The sequence below is a fragment of the Cynoglossus semilaevis genome, chromosome 6 (genome assembly GCF_000523025.1).
Source record: "Cynoglossus semilaevis isolate Cse_v1.0 chromosome 6, Cse_v1.0, whole genome shotgun sequence".
NCBI lineage: Eukaryota > Metazoa > Chordata > Actinopteri > Pleuronectiformes > Cynoglossidae > Cynoglossus > Cynoglossus semilaevis.
Genome location: NC_024312.1, coordinates 7,003,414 through 7,017,589, shown reverse-complemented (window position 1 = coordinate 7,017,589; position 14,176 = coordinate 7,003,414). Strand labels below are relative to the sequence as shown.

Genomic DNA, 14,176 nt, shown 5'->3' with positions numbered 1-14,176 from the left:
TCCACAATCCCCAGAGTTTTAATGTTTATTGTATTTTTAGCAGCAGCCTCACAGGGCTATTTTTAGAGCCTGCAGAAATGTAGGGGCGGCTTGAAATAGTGGAAGAAAAAGGGGGGAGACGTGTCGTTGGTAAAAAATGAGGGAGGCATCGACTAGAGGCTAAAAATAGGTCTGTGACGTCTTAAACAGCTTGAAGCAGTCGCCATGGGAACAGCAGAGGATGCTAGCTGGGGTTTTGATGCGCCCATTCATCTAGGCCGGCTTCATCTGGACACACGTGCACACACACACACACACACACACACATGGTGGATGCTAACTGGCAGCTGCTGTGGGGAGCACAACAACAACATCAGAACAAGTCACTGTACCTTCTATGGCGTGGAGGTGCGTACACGTGAGGTATCCCACAACCCTTTGCTCCTGATGGGAGGTGCCCACGTGAACCTGCAGGGGGAAGCAGAGAGAGACATGACTTAATGTCACTGGGCGGCATTCAGAAAGGCCACATCAAAGGCCACTTTACCAGTGTGTGATCAGAAAAGGTGAGGTGAGCGACCCCTGTGGAGGAGCGCAGACATTACAGCAGCGGTAAAATAATATGTGTCACAGTCAGAACATACAAAGGTCTGATACGTCACGCAATTACAGTTCACTTCACTTCCTGAATGGGCAAATAATTGATTGAAACTTCATGATCAGCCTGCATAATGTTTTTACTGACACCTACAGGGTTAAACTGTAAACTTTTTTTTTTTATAGCTCGTAGCTAGTCAGTTAGTAACCCATTGTTAGAAGCATTTCCACGTCATCATTTTGCCTTCTGCATGTGTCCTGATTGGAAATCCTCAAGGGAAACAGTAAATAATCAATTATTAATTAATAATATTAATAGCCTGAAGACAACTTAAAGTAGGTCATGCAGCTAAATGTTAGCAAACATTAATAATAAACATTATAAACACCATAACAGACAACATCGTGTTTGTATCTCTCTAAATGTTTTCATATTTAAATTCTGAATAATATAGTTATTATTGTTATATTTTATAATTATTATTAATTTATACATCTCAAGCTGCCCAGTCTCTCTCTCTGTCTGTCTCTCTGACTGTCTCTCTGTCTGTCTCTCTGACTGTCTCTCTGTCTGTCTGTCTGTCTCTCTCTCTCTGTCTCTCTGACTGTCTGTCTCTCTGTCTCTCTGTCTGTCTCTCTGTCTCAGCTTATCTAATTGCGGACTGTAATAAAGCAGGGACATTAGCGTTTGTTCCAGTGCACACCGTGAGTGATGTTGCTAAAAGAAAAAGGTGAAATGCAGTCAGTGATCAGTGTCCAACAACCAGGGACTTCCACTGTCCACTGTACTCAGAGGTGAGATCCAGGAGCAATCATTAAAAAATGAAACTGAATTCAACCTTCAACTAACTATCTAACCCTTGCTAACTCTGGGCTAGCGTGTTTGTCTGTCTCTAAATGTTTTCATATGTGGAAGTTAGTTGAAGTCTTTTTGTTAATTTTAATTTTTTCTTTTTTTGCAAAAATGATGGTTTCAGGTCTGCTGTAAAGTGTTGGGATCGACAACCATTCACTCTCTCATTCACACTACAGTGAACATTTCTAATCTAAATCCCAACCCTTCCAGGTGGAAACCAACGTACCTGAAGTAAAGCCATCAACTCTGTTCTAGTACTAGAGTCTGAACTTTGTTTTGAAGTAAACCAACATGGATATATTATGTCAGTACTTTGGTTGGATGCTACTCTACAGGACTACTGTACAGTAGTACTTCAGTATTTTCTTCCAATCCCTGAGCAGACAGTGTGTGGGTGACGCTGTGACAAACCGGACCAGAACTTTAAGATTTAATCAGGGACCTGAAGAATCAGAGATGCATGACACGGAGTGAACCTGAGGACGGTGGGTGGCTGCAGACTAATGAGGAGAAGGACATGGAGGAGGAGGAGGAAGAAGAGGAGGAGGAGGAGGAGGAGTGCACCAGGTTGTGACAGCTCTGCTCTTAAAGAGAAGCCGTCGCTCCGTCCTCATCATCAAGGAGGGATTTTTGTCTAAATCCATTAAGGCAGCAATCAATGTAAAATGCAGCAGAGAGCCAGGCAGAAATCAATGTTCCACTTCATTAGAGCTCCAAACCAAACTGCATCATTTTTATACACACTCTACTGTACACAGCTGCCAGCTCTATTTAAACATCCAATTATTAAGGGCTTTTACGTTGACCCTTCTAAAAGCTTTGCCGTCTGGAATGTTTATTTATTTATTTATTTATTTATTATTTTTTTCTACTTCTCAGAGTAATCCTGTGCCAAACAGACAAATAGCCCTGTAGCTTTTAGTCTTTGTACAATATGGGAGGACAGCTGGTCCTTCAGTGTGGTTGTACTGCACTGTGGAAACATCACAGCAGTCTGAATTATGGAGAGACTTCATATTCTAGCAGTTAAATCTGGGTAAAACATTTGAGAAGACGGAGAGAAAAAAAAATCAATCAAAAAAAAAAATCAAAAAAAGCATCAACAGTTCTAAGACAAATACATATATATATATATATATACTGTATATACAGTCGTATATACAGTATATTACAAGTAAGCAACTTAGAACATAGAGTTACGGGTGCTCAACTGAGTGGCATTTTTCCACTCGACACTGTCTCTCTCACTGTCCCTCGCTGGGTCATTTCACCCATTTTTATAACAATAATTTATCTATCTACAAAAATACCACAGCACGCCACCACCTGGCCCACTGTTGTTTGTAAAAACATCCTAGGATCCAAATGTAAAGAGAGAGATTTAACATTTCAGCTCTGACTTTATCTTCCTTCAATCCAGGAAGTGAATTTAACGGCTGCGTCGTAGCATCGTCTGTAATTAGCCAAGCTGAAGACACAGAAAACAAAGCAGCCTGATGGAAACGCCAGCAGCTGCTGCCGATGTGATCGTCTTCAGTCAGGCTCTGAATCAGTGCAGCCCACGCTGCACCTGCAGTCTGGTCTCAGTGAAGCCTGTCAAACACTGGACCACACGTTGGTCCAGTGTTTGACAGGCTTCAGGTGTTGGTGCTGTTGGTCAATGCTGTCACTGATGACATGTGACAACGACAGCTCTGATCCCATGTCTTCAAAAACCCTAAATAATTGTTGCTGTTAATTAATCATTCCACAGCAATACATGGATTAAACAGGTGAAGCACTTCAACTGGAAAAAAACCTAAGTCTTCTTTTTTATTGTTTTTGGAGCTGCTGGTTTATAATAAAAGAAAAATATTGCCTACAAAAAAAAAAAAGTGAACACATGCCATTTTGCAGATGTGCAGTGATGTTAAAAAAGCCTTAATGAGGAGTGGGCTTGAATTTAGTCGAGTGGACTGTGCCAAATTGGATGAGTGTTTTGGCTCATTGTCCAAAATTATAAATAATAATAATAAAAAAAGTCTCTGAAAGCCAAGAAAAAGCATTAACCCAATGAGTCCAACTTTCAAACCAGTCTGGTCCAGACTGGAGTCCAGTACAGACAGTCTGTGACTGTAGGTCTGAACGTCTGAAGCTCTAAATCAGCAGCTCTTAATGGAATGAGTGTTTGGTCTCAGCGCAGTCTCTGATGTTACAGTCTCTCTTTTCTCATCGTGTTGATTCAGTAAAAAGCTGCCAGTGAGATTTCATTGGTCTAACCACGGACCACCTCCATGGTTTTTGGTACTAAAGGAACTCTTCAGTGATTGGTTTTTATTATTAATTAAGGTTTGAAGACACTAAAATATATTATGTACCAAATAAACTCAAACAAGTTTTTTTTTTCCTGTTGAATTCAATGTTATATAATCGTCACAGCTTTCGTCGATTTCATTTCCATAGACTCCCAGTAGGGGGCTCTTTTGTCCCCAAATACTACTAATCCATTCCCCCGAAAACAAACATTTACAGGTTGATTTAACAGCAGGCTGTAGTTGTTGGCACAGTGAACAGAGTTCAGTCAGATCAGTGTTCACCCATAAACACATCACTGATGGTATTTTATATTCTTAATATTTAATTCCTGCCAAGGGAACAAAAATATTACATAAATGTATTTTAGTGTTTTAGTAAAACGTGAACTCTCTTATCTTATCACACCTGCCTTACACATCTGCCTTACACACAGAAGGTCCTGGGTTCGAGCCCCACAGCAGACGTGCTGTTAACACAACAAATGTGGTATCAATGAAGTTCAAATTATTATTATTATTATTATTATTATAGTAAGTATTAAGAGTACAACGATACATCTCCAGCTGCCAGTGTGCACCGTGTACATGATTAAAGTAGTGTGTGTAACTTTTTTATTTCTGCGTCACTTTCAATGTCTTGGTTTTAACAAATCTGTCCTCAGGGGCCAATTCCACTTCATCTAATCATCCAATTATTTTTTCTTTAGTCTCAACCTCTGTCCTCCAGCCTCATTACTTCTTCTCCTGCTGCTATTCCTCACCCCTCCTCACCCCTCCTCACCCCCCTCTCCTCCCCTTTCCTTTCCTCTCCACATTAGTTTTCAGGAGTTTGTCTGTGCTTCAACTTCTGTTGTGTTTCTATTGTCCATCAGAAAGAATGCAGCTTCTCCAAAAGCAGCCAATCACAAAGCAGCATAACCAACATCCCGCAACCACTGAGAAGTGAGTGGAGCTGAAATGAGCCGTGTTACACGCTGGAAGTCGAGCAAAAATAATGAGTGTTTTAAAAGGCTGATTATGAAACCTGCAAGAGTTCTGCGGCTAATTACCACAATTTTAGCGTCAGACGAGGGGCGTGCGAGGCTCAGCTTTAGTTACTCACAGGGGTTTGATGATGGCTTTAATGGGGAGACCAGGCAGCCAATCATTGTGAAGGAAGTGGATTCTGGGTCATGGTTTACAGACAATTATAACCACAGGCATCGTTACATCTCATGTTTTGTCGGTTTTAGTTAACGGGATTTTACCACAGAGGCAATAAAAAAGTGTTCTCTCAACCCAGGGGTTCTCAAAGTGAGGAGCGTGGGACTTTGGACGTTCAGGAAAGAGCTTCAGGTTGTTACCAGGACTAGTCTGGAACAATAGGGTTGATGACGGTCGACACTGACTCAGCATTGTGTACAGGTGGAACTCAATTCTGGTCGTTCCCTGTTTCAGAGGGAATTTTCTTCCTGACGCAATTTTGATGACGGTCGACACTGACTCAGCATCAGTTCCAGAGTGTACAGGTGGAACTCAATTTTGGTCGTTCCCTGTTTCAGAGGGAATTTTCTTCCTGACGCAATTAAACCTGGGATTATGGACGGCTGTAGCTGATGTAGGAGCTGATGGTATCACTGTGGTTCTATAGACCTGTTGTTGTACAGCAGAAGGTCCAGAACATATCAATAATCTACAGGAGAAGTTCTCTTTTTTTTCTGTACAGTTTCCTTTGTAAACATGTCATGGAATCAAGAGCGTTGCTGTTTTATCCACACACATCAGCTATGCACTTAGCAGTTTGAAATAATTATAAGAGGGGATAAATGTTGAGACTGAAATGCTTTAATTACAGAGCCAGCACCGCTCTCTCTCTCTCTCTCTCTCCCTCACTCTCTCCCTCTCTCTCTTTAGGGAGACATTTTTAATTAATATTCTATTTCTGCCTTCCTTACCTCAAACACTTCCTTCAACGTCTCTCTCTGTCTCCCTCTATCCTTCACACAAATTCTTATATTTTAAATCAAATTTACCATTTGTTTTAACTGATTAAACATGCAGCAGGATTAATTCACCCAAAATTGACCAGAGGACTTCGTCACATCAACTCATCGCTTGAAAATATCTCGCTCCAATATTTCTGTTGAGGATATTGTGATTTAGACCAGGTTTGTTTGCTGTGCTGTGAGCTCTAATAACGGAGAGAGCCACAACACCAGGGGGCAGCACTCTGTTGGTGATTTCTGCAGCTGCTCTGAGTAGAATAAAAAGTCCTGTTCCTGGGGTGGTGGAGAGACAAGTAAAAGTCAAAAAACTTTTCATTTCCTTTGCTGCAAACAGACAGACAGACGTTCTGTTTTGTGCACTGACAGTTTACAGACTGGTGGTAAATCATCTGAAAGGGTCACATTTCCTAGAGGGACATGAATCTGCCCAGAACCACGGCTGACTAATTACATGGTCCGGCCTCTGGGTCCAAATAAATTTGTTTTCCAAGACAGAATCCATGACTTTATTAGAACAGAGTGATCAACTCTAGAATACGAAATATCTTTGGAGCCGATTCGGTTTGATTTACACATGGTACAGCACGTCGGCGTGACACGGACCATGTGCGTGGAGCTGGTCGACGCTGCTGCCACAGATAAACAGAAATAGATGGAAAGAACTCCACATGCCTTTAATCAACCACATGGAAATGTGTTGGTGCATTTTCTTTAGATTCCCAGAGCGTTTCCTGCTCAGGGCTGTGTTCACGAAGGACCACTGCTGATGCAGCAGTTTGGCTTTAAAGTGGGTGCAGAGCCAATGGGCTGCAGGCAGTGACACACAACAGGGAGGGAAGTGAACCTTTAATGTCGAAACACAAAGTATCTGCAAGAAAAGTCTGGTGTTTCCCACGGGATTTTAGTAGACTGTGGTGGAGGGAGGGGTTGGGTTGAAGCCCCCTTGTGGAGGCCAAGGGAAGCAAATATAATCATAACCATTCTAAAAAAAATATTGCCGTCTCCTCTCTCTCTTTAAGAGTCTTTTATTATGTGTAAAACAGCGCCTCTCTAAATGTTAAGTAGTGAATGAGTGTTCAAGACATGGTACTGCAGCCTGTTGTCTGCGTCAACATTTTTTAGGGTTTGTACTGTAGGCACACATGGTACTGCAGCCTGTTGTCTGCGTTAACATTTTTTAGGGTTTTTTAGGGATCTTTTGGACTCCACAAGGTCGGTGGCAAAATAAAAATAAATTACGGACATTGGACAGGTCGTTGGACAAGTCTCAAAGACAGTCTCTAAGGCTGACACTAACTTTGCTAATGTAAAAATGTCCAGGTCACTGACCAGTTATTCTTATTCAAATTATACAGGCTGCAGACATTTCCATCCCCATCCTACAACCTGAATCCCCTCCAGCGAAGCATGATGGGCATTTTGTAAGAAAATGACAATGAACACATTCAGCTAGCTGTGGTGAGAAGGACCCGTGTGTCTGAACGCTCCTCACGTACTGACGGTTCACAGGATGACACACAAAGTGGTCCTTAACAACATTACCAACGCTCATTTAAACCTTGCCATGTTCAATTAGCCGACAGGTCAGTTGGGTAAAAACCTGCAGCCCCGTCCGTCTCGCACTAATAGCGCGGTCAATAGATGGCTTAATAAAACTGATTTATTTCAACGGCGACAATCATCAGTCTGAATTTCTTCTCCTCCAGCGGCAGTCGGTCGATAAATAGCAGCAGCTGTCTGGATGCATATCCAAAAATAAAGTTGAGGATGCCATGGTACCTGCATCACAGAACACACACTGACCTGGGGAAGCCACCAAACACTGCAGAGATCAATTCTTTCACCTTCTCACAGGAGTGTGACAGTGTTCAGTGATTCACTCTGACTGAGCAGCTCTGGGCAGACCAAGACTGTGTCACGGATCACTCACCCACCCAGAGCAAGGCAGTCACTGAGGAACTGCTCTGTCTGTTCATTCAATACTTATACGATCTAAACAGACACTTTTATCTATCTATCTAAAACAGGTATAACTGAATTTTATTATCATTAAATCTCTTTAAACAAGGGAAATAAAATTCCAAATCAAGGCAAGGGCCCCGTTGTAGCACAAATAGAGAAAAAAAAAATTGGTTTGCGGTATTTTGAAAAGAAAAAAGAAAAACTTTTCTGCTACTCAAATCTACAGACACTTGTACCATGTTTGTTCCCATCAGGACAGACTTGACCTGAGACCACACACTTCTCCATACAGATTGCCATCATCAGCATTCACATCCATGGAGCCGTTCCCCCCCGGCAGGAAGTGGATCAGCTGCAGACTCACATCCTCGCAGCACGAGGCTGATTAATGAACCTGCAGACTGTCTACGCTCGTCACATGACGTCCCACCGCTGCTGCCTTCACTGACTCAGAGGAGAAGAAGAACCACTCACTGCAGGAATCCTCATTCAGACGGGGCTGCCTTAGGCCTGGAACCACCCTGGACCACGATGACTTCATGACATCACAAACGTCATGTCATAGGTGTGTGTAACCCGACTAATCTACACACTTTGTGGACACACTTTGTGGACATTTCCCAGAACTATATTTTAAGAAGAAAGGATTTTAAAAAAAACCACTAGCAGCTCATTTTCTTCCTCTGGTTTTTCACACCCACACTTCATTTTACAAGTTGAGAACAAGCTCATTCAACAGAACAGACCTGAAGGACAGATTTAATTATCACCCTGCAAAAGATACATCTAGAGGAGCCTTAGACGACAGGATTAGCCCGCGGCTGTGAGGAGCCAACGTCTGCTGCAGAAACACCGATAAGATCAGAGCCAATTTGATAAGAAGCCCTCATTCTTTAGCTCATTAGTAAAGAAGGGAAATGGTGTGATGGTGGTGAGATACTGGGGAGGGGGGAGGGAGGGGGGGGGGCACTGGAAACTATTCAGTAATTATTCTCTCTACACTTCAGTAAACTATGGCGCTCTCATATTTAATATTTTATTTTAAAGATCTATGGCTGAGTGTGTTGTTTGTGCCAGATCGACAAGAAAATGCAGAGTAAGTCTAATGTAAAACAGCTGACCTTGGCAAACAGCGCCCCCTTTGCTGCCAGTGCGTCCTCTCCTCTTCCATTGGGATAGCACTCAAACCGTGCGTCCAGAATAGGGTAGCGGCTGGCCAGCATCAGACCACTGTTGAGGAACTTGAACCTGGAGCAGCAGCCCTTCCAGCCGTACCGCCCCACGTCACTCAGCACGAAGGGGAAGTAACGATGCAGCTGCCTCCGCAGTCTGGTGGTGGAGCCGTGGTCAAACACTTCCTGTAGAGCCAGGAAATCCAAGTTGGCAGGGAAAAAGGCAGAGACCTCGTGGTCAAACGTCTCATCTCCGTGGCGGCGTTTCCGTCCCGGCCGCTTGAAGATGGACATGCGGGGAACGTGAGTGAGAGTGTTGTTGGACGTGGTCCCCGCTCCGGTGTCTCCTCCGTGGTAACGAGAAAGAGACTCCCTGGAGGCAGTCATGCTGCCGGAGTCCACCCCCACTCCGGGCTCCCCCCCACGGTGGTTCCCTCTCTCGGCCTCTTCTCCCTGTGGGTCAGGCTCCGGAGCACTAATGCTGATTTGAACCCCTGAGCTGTGAAACGGGCAGTCTGAGGAGGTCTGGGTCTGGGTCTGGGTCTGGCTCTCCTCACCGTGGACGGGGCAGTCGGTGGAGCCGGGGGAGTGGACGGGGCAGTCTGTAGACTCTCCTGAGTTGTTGTTAGCTCCTGCAGGGTGGAGTTGGCAGTCGGCCACGGTGTCCGCACCATCTGTGTGAAGGGGACATCCTTGGTCTCCAGCGGCTGGATGAACAGGGCAGTCCACAGCACCTGTGGAGTGGACTGGACACTCGGTGACCGCCTCAGACTCGGCGTCTGCGGGGGCGTTGGTGGTGTGTGTTTGTTCTGGGCGCTGGTCCAGAGAGGAGGTGCGACGGAAACCTGTGGCCAGGCTGCTGAAGGATGTCGCACTGATGAACGGAGAAGGAAGAAGAAGAAGAAGACGAAGACGTTCACGGAGTTTAGAACAGGGCTGTCAACTCAAATTCACACTGGGCCAAAATTAAAAACTGGGTCGAAGTCGAGGGCCAAACTGAATATTTACTGAAAAATTGACTGCCATTGTTCATGTTCTCCCTTCTCTCCAGATATGTAATGTTTGTAATGTTTAATTTTTTCATGTGAAAAGAATTGTTTTCATAAGTTTTGCGTAAACAATATCATGCATACGTCGCTCATACTACAAATCCTGCCAGTATACAGGGGATTTATAATGGAGGGCCAACTCTCAATACACATTTGATATGATCTCTTGGGCCAAATATAATTACACTAGGGGCCAGATTTGGCCCGCGGGCCTGAGTTTTGTCTGGGGACCCATATTTTAAAAGTCACAAACCTTCGCGACACAAGTCAATAAACATTATTCATAAACTCTTTGGGAAACAATAGTTTAGAAGATCTTAAATAAAAATGAAGAGAAATGATTGGTAAAAGGCCTCGGTGTGAGAGTCCTCCTCACCTGATGGAAGTGTTTGTGGGTGAGTCGATGTAGATTTTGATTTGAGGGCGGCTGGCGCCGTTACGAATCCTCTTCCCGACCTCGCGGGCTCTCCTGTGAGTGTCCGACAGGTTGTTGAATCTGGCCAGGGAGTCGGGCAGGAGACAAACATTGGCGCTGCAGAAACAGAAGCTCCTGCCCTGTGGCCTCCATTCTCCGACTGCCCCAGGTCCTGCCTGGCCCTGCTCGGCCTGGTGCTTGTCAGGTCTGCAGAAAGTCAGAAGGAAATACCTTGAGTCTTAGAAAGTTTGCAGGTAAGTCTGAATATTTAATAATTTTATGGAAATTCAAAGTCGAGGAAAATCACTAAAAAATAGATGACAGATAAAATTGTTATGACCCACCGACATTATCCTTGTGGCCTATTTTCGGGCCACGCGCCAACATTTAGGACACACTAACTATAGCCTATTTAAACAGAAGGCTCTTCAGGCTGTATATGTGGACTTCCTAAAACATAAAATCATTTTTGATTTTATGTTTTTTCTGTTTATTTAATACGTGAAATTACTCGAAACAAAGACAGACAATAAAAATGATCTCCTCCTCCTTTTACTCCCTGCTTCTCCAGGGAGTCGTTGCCTGAATCTGCTGCTCTTTCACTGCAGACGGAGCCAAATGCAGTATTTCAAAGTTAGCGGTTTTGGTGAAGAGCCACAAACGCTGGCTTGAAAATTGATGGAGGCTGGCAGCCGGAGGCCACACCAGCGGGTGAAGACTCTTCAAACCATGTAAATAACCGGCTTTCAGAACATTACATACAACTTCAGTGCAGCACAAGTACGAACAATATCAGTCATTCCAAACTGCCTCTCTGAATGCACCGGCACCGGCGGTTTCTCCCGCAGAGCCGAATTTGAAGCGTTATTTGTTCCTCCAATCAGGGAGATATTTTTACTCCTCAGTTTGATGAGGATCGTGGAAGATTAAACTGTCAATCATCCTTTCAAAGAGGATGTGACGATGCTTCCTCCTGCATACAAGTGGAACTGATGCTCATTTGATGCCAGACGTTGGTCTTTTCTTCAGCAAAAATATCAGATTCAATTCATTTTGTTTTTTTGTTTTTTTTACTATTTTATAATAAATCTTTTGATGCAGAATGTTCTAATAATAAGAAATATGGATGTGAAACAACAACATCTTTTTCTTTAATTCCCACAGGGTAGCTGATTGATACAAGATGAATTATGACTAATTGTCATCATAATTAATCACAATTAATCATGATTAGTTGATATGGTTTTTTTTCAGTATATTGCTGGAAAATAAAACAATAAGAGCAGGTGGATGTATGTGTTTCACCCCTGGAGAACTAACAGTCTGTTTGTTAATCACGGCAGTTTTTATCTCTGACAATTTCGACACTTTTCTGCGTCTAATTGAGCAGAGATTTTAATTTATCAAATGTAAAACAGTTGTTAGCTGCAGCTTTAGCCGACACCATAGAGATGAGTGTCCTGCCTAATGAACAGCACTGCTTCACACACAGCTTAAACCAGCAGTGAATATTTTCCAGCACACAGACATTTGACAAACTGTAAAAACTGCCAAAGTTTCAAGGCTGATAAAAGATTCACGGTCCAGGAAACTCACTGACGTCATCACTGACCTGCTGTAGGTGTAAAGATAAGGCTGGCGGACGGCCTGCAGGGGCGCCCAGATGAGGAAACCCAGCAGGGCGAAAGGCAGAGAGGTGAGGAGGAGGAGCAGGTACAGGGGTGTGGTGATCAGGACACACAGGGTCAGGAAGGAGCAGGGATCCTGGGAGCGCTGCCGCTTCTCCAGCGACGTGGCCACGCACGAGGCCAGGAGGCGGTCCAGGAGCCAGTAGCAGGGGAACACCAGGCTCCACGACAAGCCGTCCAGGAAGTGCATACAAGCACTGGAGTAGGGGGTGGTGTGGAGGACCATGACTTTTCTCTTCTGGCCTTCTTCTTGTTCTTCCTCTGGAGCTTCTTCCTCACCTCACACTCAGCATTTACTCCCACACCTTCTTAAACCGGGATAAAAATCTGTCTGAATAAATGGAAAATCAATATAAAATAAAGCAGACTCAATGGCAGACCCTCCCCCCGCTTTGGAGAAAGCTACACTACATGGTTTGGAGGATTTTTATCTTCACGGTCGAGCTGGTCTCCGTCTCACTTCCTTTTCCTCAGTAATCACGCCGTGTGCAGCGGCGGTGGAGGAGCAGAGACCGGGAGCGTGCTGCTGCTGCTGCTGCTGCTGCCATCATGGACGGCCTGGACTCCTGACGACAGGTTCTACGGCTGCGACGGCTGAGACGACCACTCCAGGAGGGAGGCGTCCTCAGATATCAGCATCACTCTGAGACCTGGAGGAGGTGAGATAATTGAGAGGTGGAGTGGGGGAGGAGAAAAAGACGGAGAGGTGGAGAAGAAACGTATTAGCCAGTGATGAAGGAGTACAAAGGTCGCAGATTAGATGTCAGAGAAGTTGTGTTTGTGACGGCGAACAGTCACAGCTGTGGTTTGTCCTCGGGGTCTGAGAGGAAACTGAGAGTTTTATACTGATAACATGAAGACTAGAAAACATAAGACATACAGTATGTGTCTAATAATGCATGGTCACATGACTGATTAATAATTAATTCAGATTTATATGGGAAAGGCCATGGGTCAGAAATATTAGGTTGGTTGGATTTTAAAAAGATTTTAACACCTAAAATATATTAAGAAAAATGTCATCAATGTTTTAAACATTAAGCTCTTTCAGCTAACTAACCTTTCAAGACTACCTAAAATATATTAAGAAAAATGTCATTAATGTTTAAACATTAAACTCTTTCAGCTAAGAAACCTTTCAAGACTTCATCACTTTTATAATTATATTTATTATTATTGTCAAACATTTACAACCCTCATTAATGAACAATTCTGAAATGAGTACAAACCTCACATTTTAACCAAACTTAAATGTCAATGAGAACTTGGTCAAATCAATAACAAAGTAAATCAATAATAAAAAAAACCAGGACATCTGTACAACAACTGCTAAATTCTCTCTATAATTCCATCATTTTTCTCTCTTTGTCAGTAACTACCTGTGAACCGACGTCTTTTCTTGTCCTGCCTTCATCAGCTTCTCATTCTGTCGTTGACATGAACCAATTTTTTTTTTTTTTTAGTGTGTGTTTTTGTTGCACACTGCACCAAACGTTGGATAAAATAATAACTGACAGCAAAGGTTTGGAAAATTAATTCCAGCAGCAGAGCTGTTTTAGAGTCTCCATTCATTATTAATGAGCCCAGACTTTGTTATTCACATCAGTCCCTCCTCCAGTAGTTCGTTGTTCCACACAAAAACCCACCGAGTGATTTGAGAAACAACATTTGATTTTCTTTTTCTGTAAACAGGTGACATAAGCAGAACCTGTCGTCTCTCTGACAGTTTCCTGTTTCCAGAGTTTGACCACTTTTATTCCACAGAGAGTCAGAGGCCTCAAACTCCCGGCTCGGGGGCCACATCTGGTCCACAAACCCCCTCACATGTGGCCCATGACCAGAGTAGTTCATTTCACCCTTCAGTTTGTTGTAATGCATTAACATTAACTGTAAGTATAGTATCATTAGTTGATTTAGTATCACCTTTTCCCTCATTTCCACTTTTTGACTTTTTGTGCACAGACAGTTTGTAGTGAACAATTAGCAGCTCCATTTTAATGAACGTACTGATGTTCACCACCCGTCACTGACTAATAACTCTGCCCAGGGTCACTGCTCTGATCTTTGGAACTAGAACTCATTTTAATAGAACTCCACAGAGTGAGCCATTCATCAGACCGCTCTGCCTTCTCTTTTGTCTTCTGACAGGAACAAAGACGAGTCTCTGGTGTTAGAAAAG

At 43.5% G+C, this 14,176-nt stretch overlaps 1 protein-coding gene across 1 annotated transcript in view; it reads right to left on the bottom strand.

The window, feature by feature from the left end:
* The window catches only part of smpd3 (sphingomyelin phosphodiesterase 3), a 44,772-nt gene that overhangs the window by 8,245 nt on the left and 22,351 nt on the right, over positions 1-14,176 (bottom strand). Inside the window, exons 3-7 of the mRNA XM_008311652.3 lie at positions 12,409-12,647; positions 11,922-12,328; positions 10,271-10,516; positions 8,795-9,719; positions 360-447 (exon numbers count right to left, since the gene is read on the bottom strand). Of these exons, the coding sequence (XP_008309874.1) occupies positions 360-447; positions 8,795-9,719; positions 10,271-10,516; positions 11,922-12,223 (1,561 nt within the window). The 5' untranslated portion in view covers positions 12,224-12,328; positions 12,409-12,647. The remainder of the gene's footprint in view (positions 1-359; positions 448-8,794; positions 9,720-10,270; positions 10,517-11,921; positions 12,329-12,408; positions 12,648-14,176) is intronic.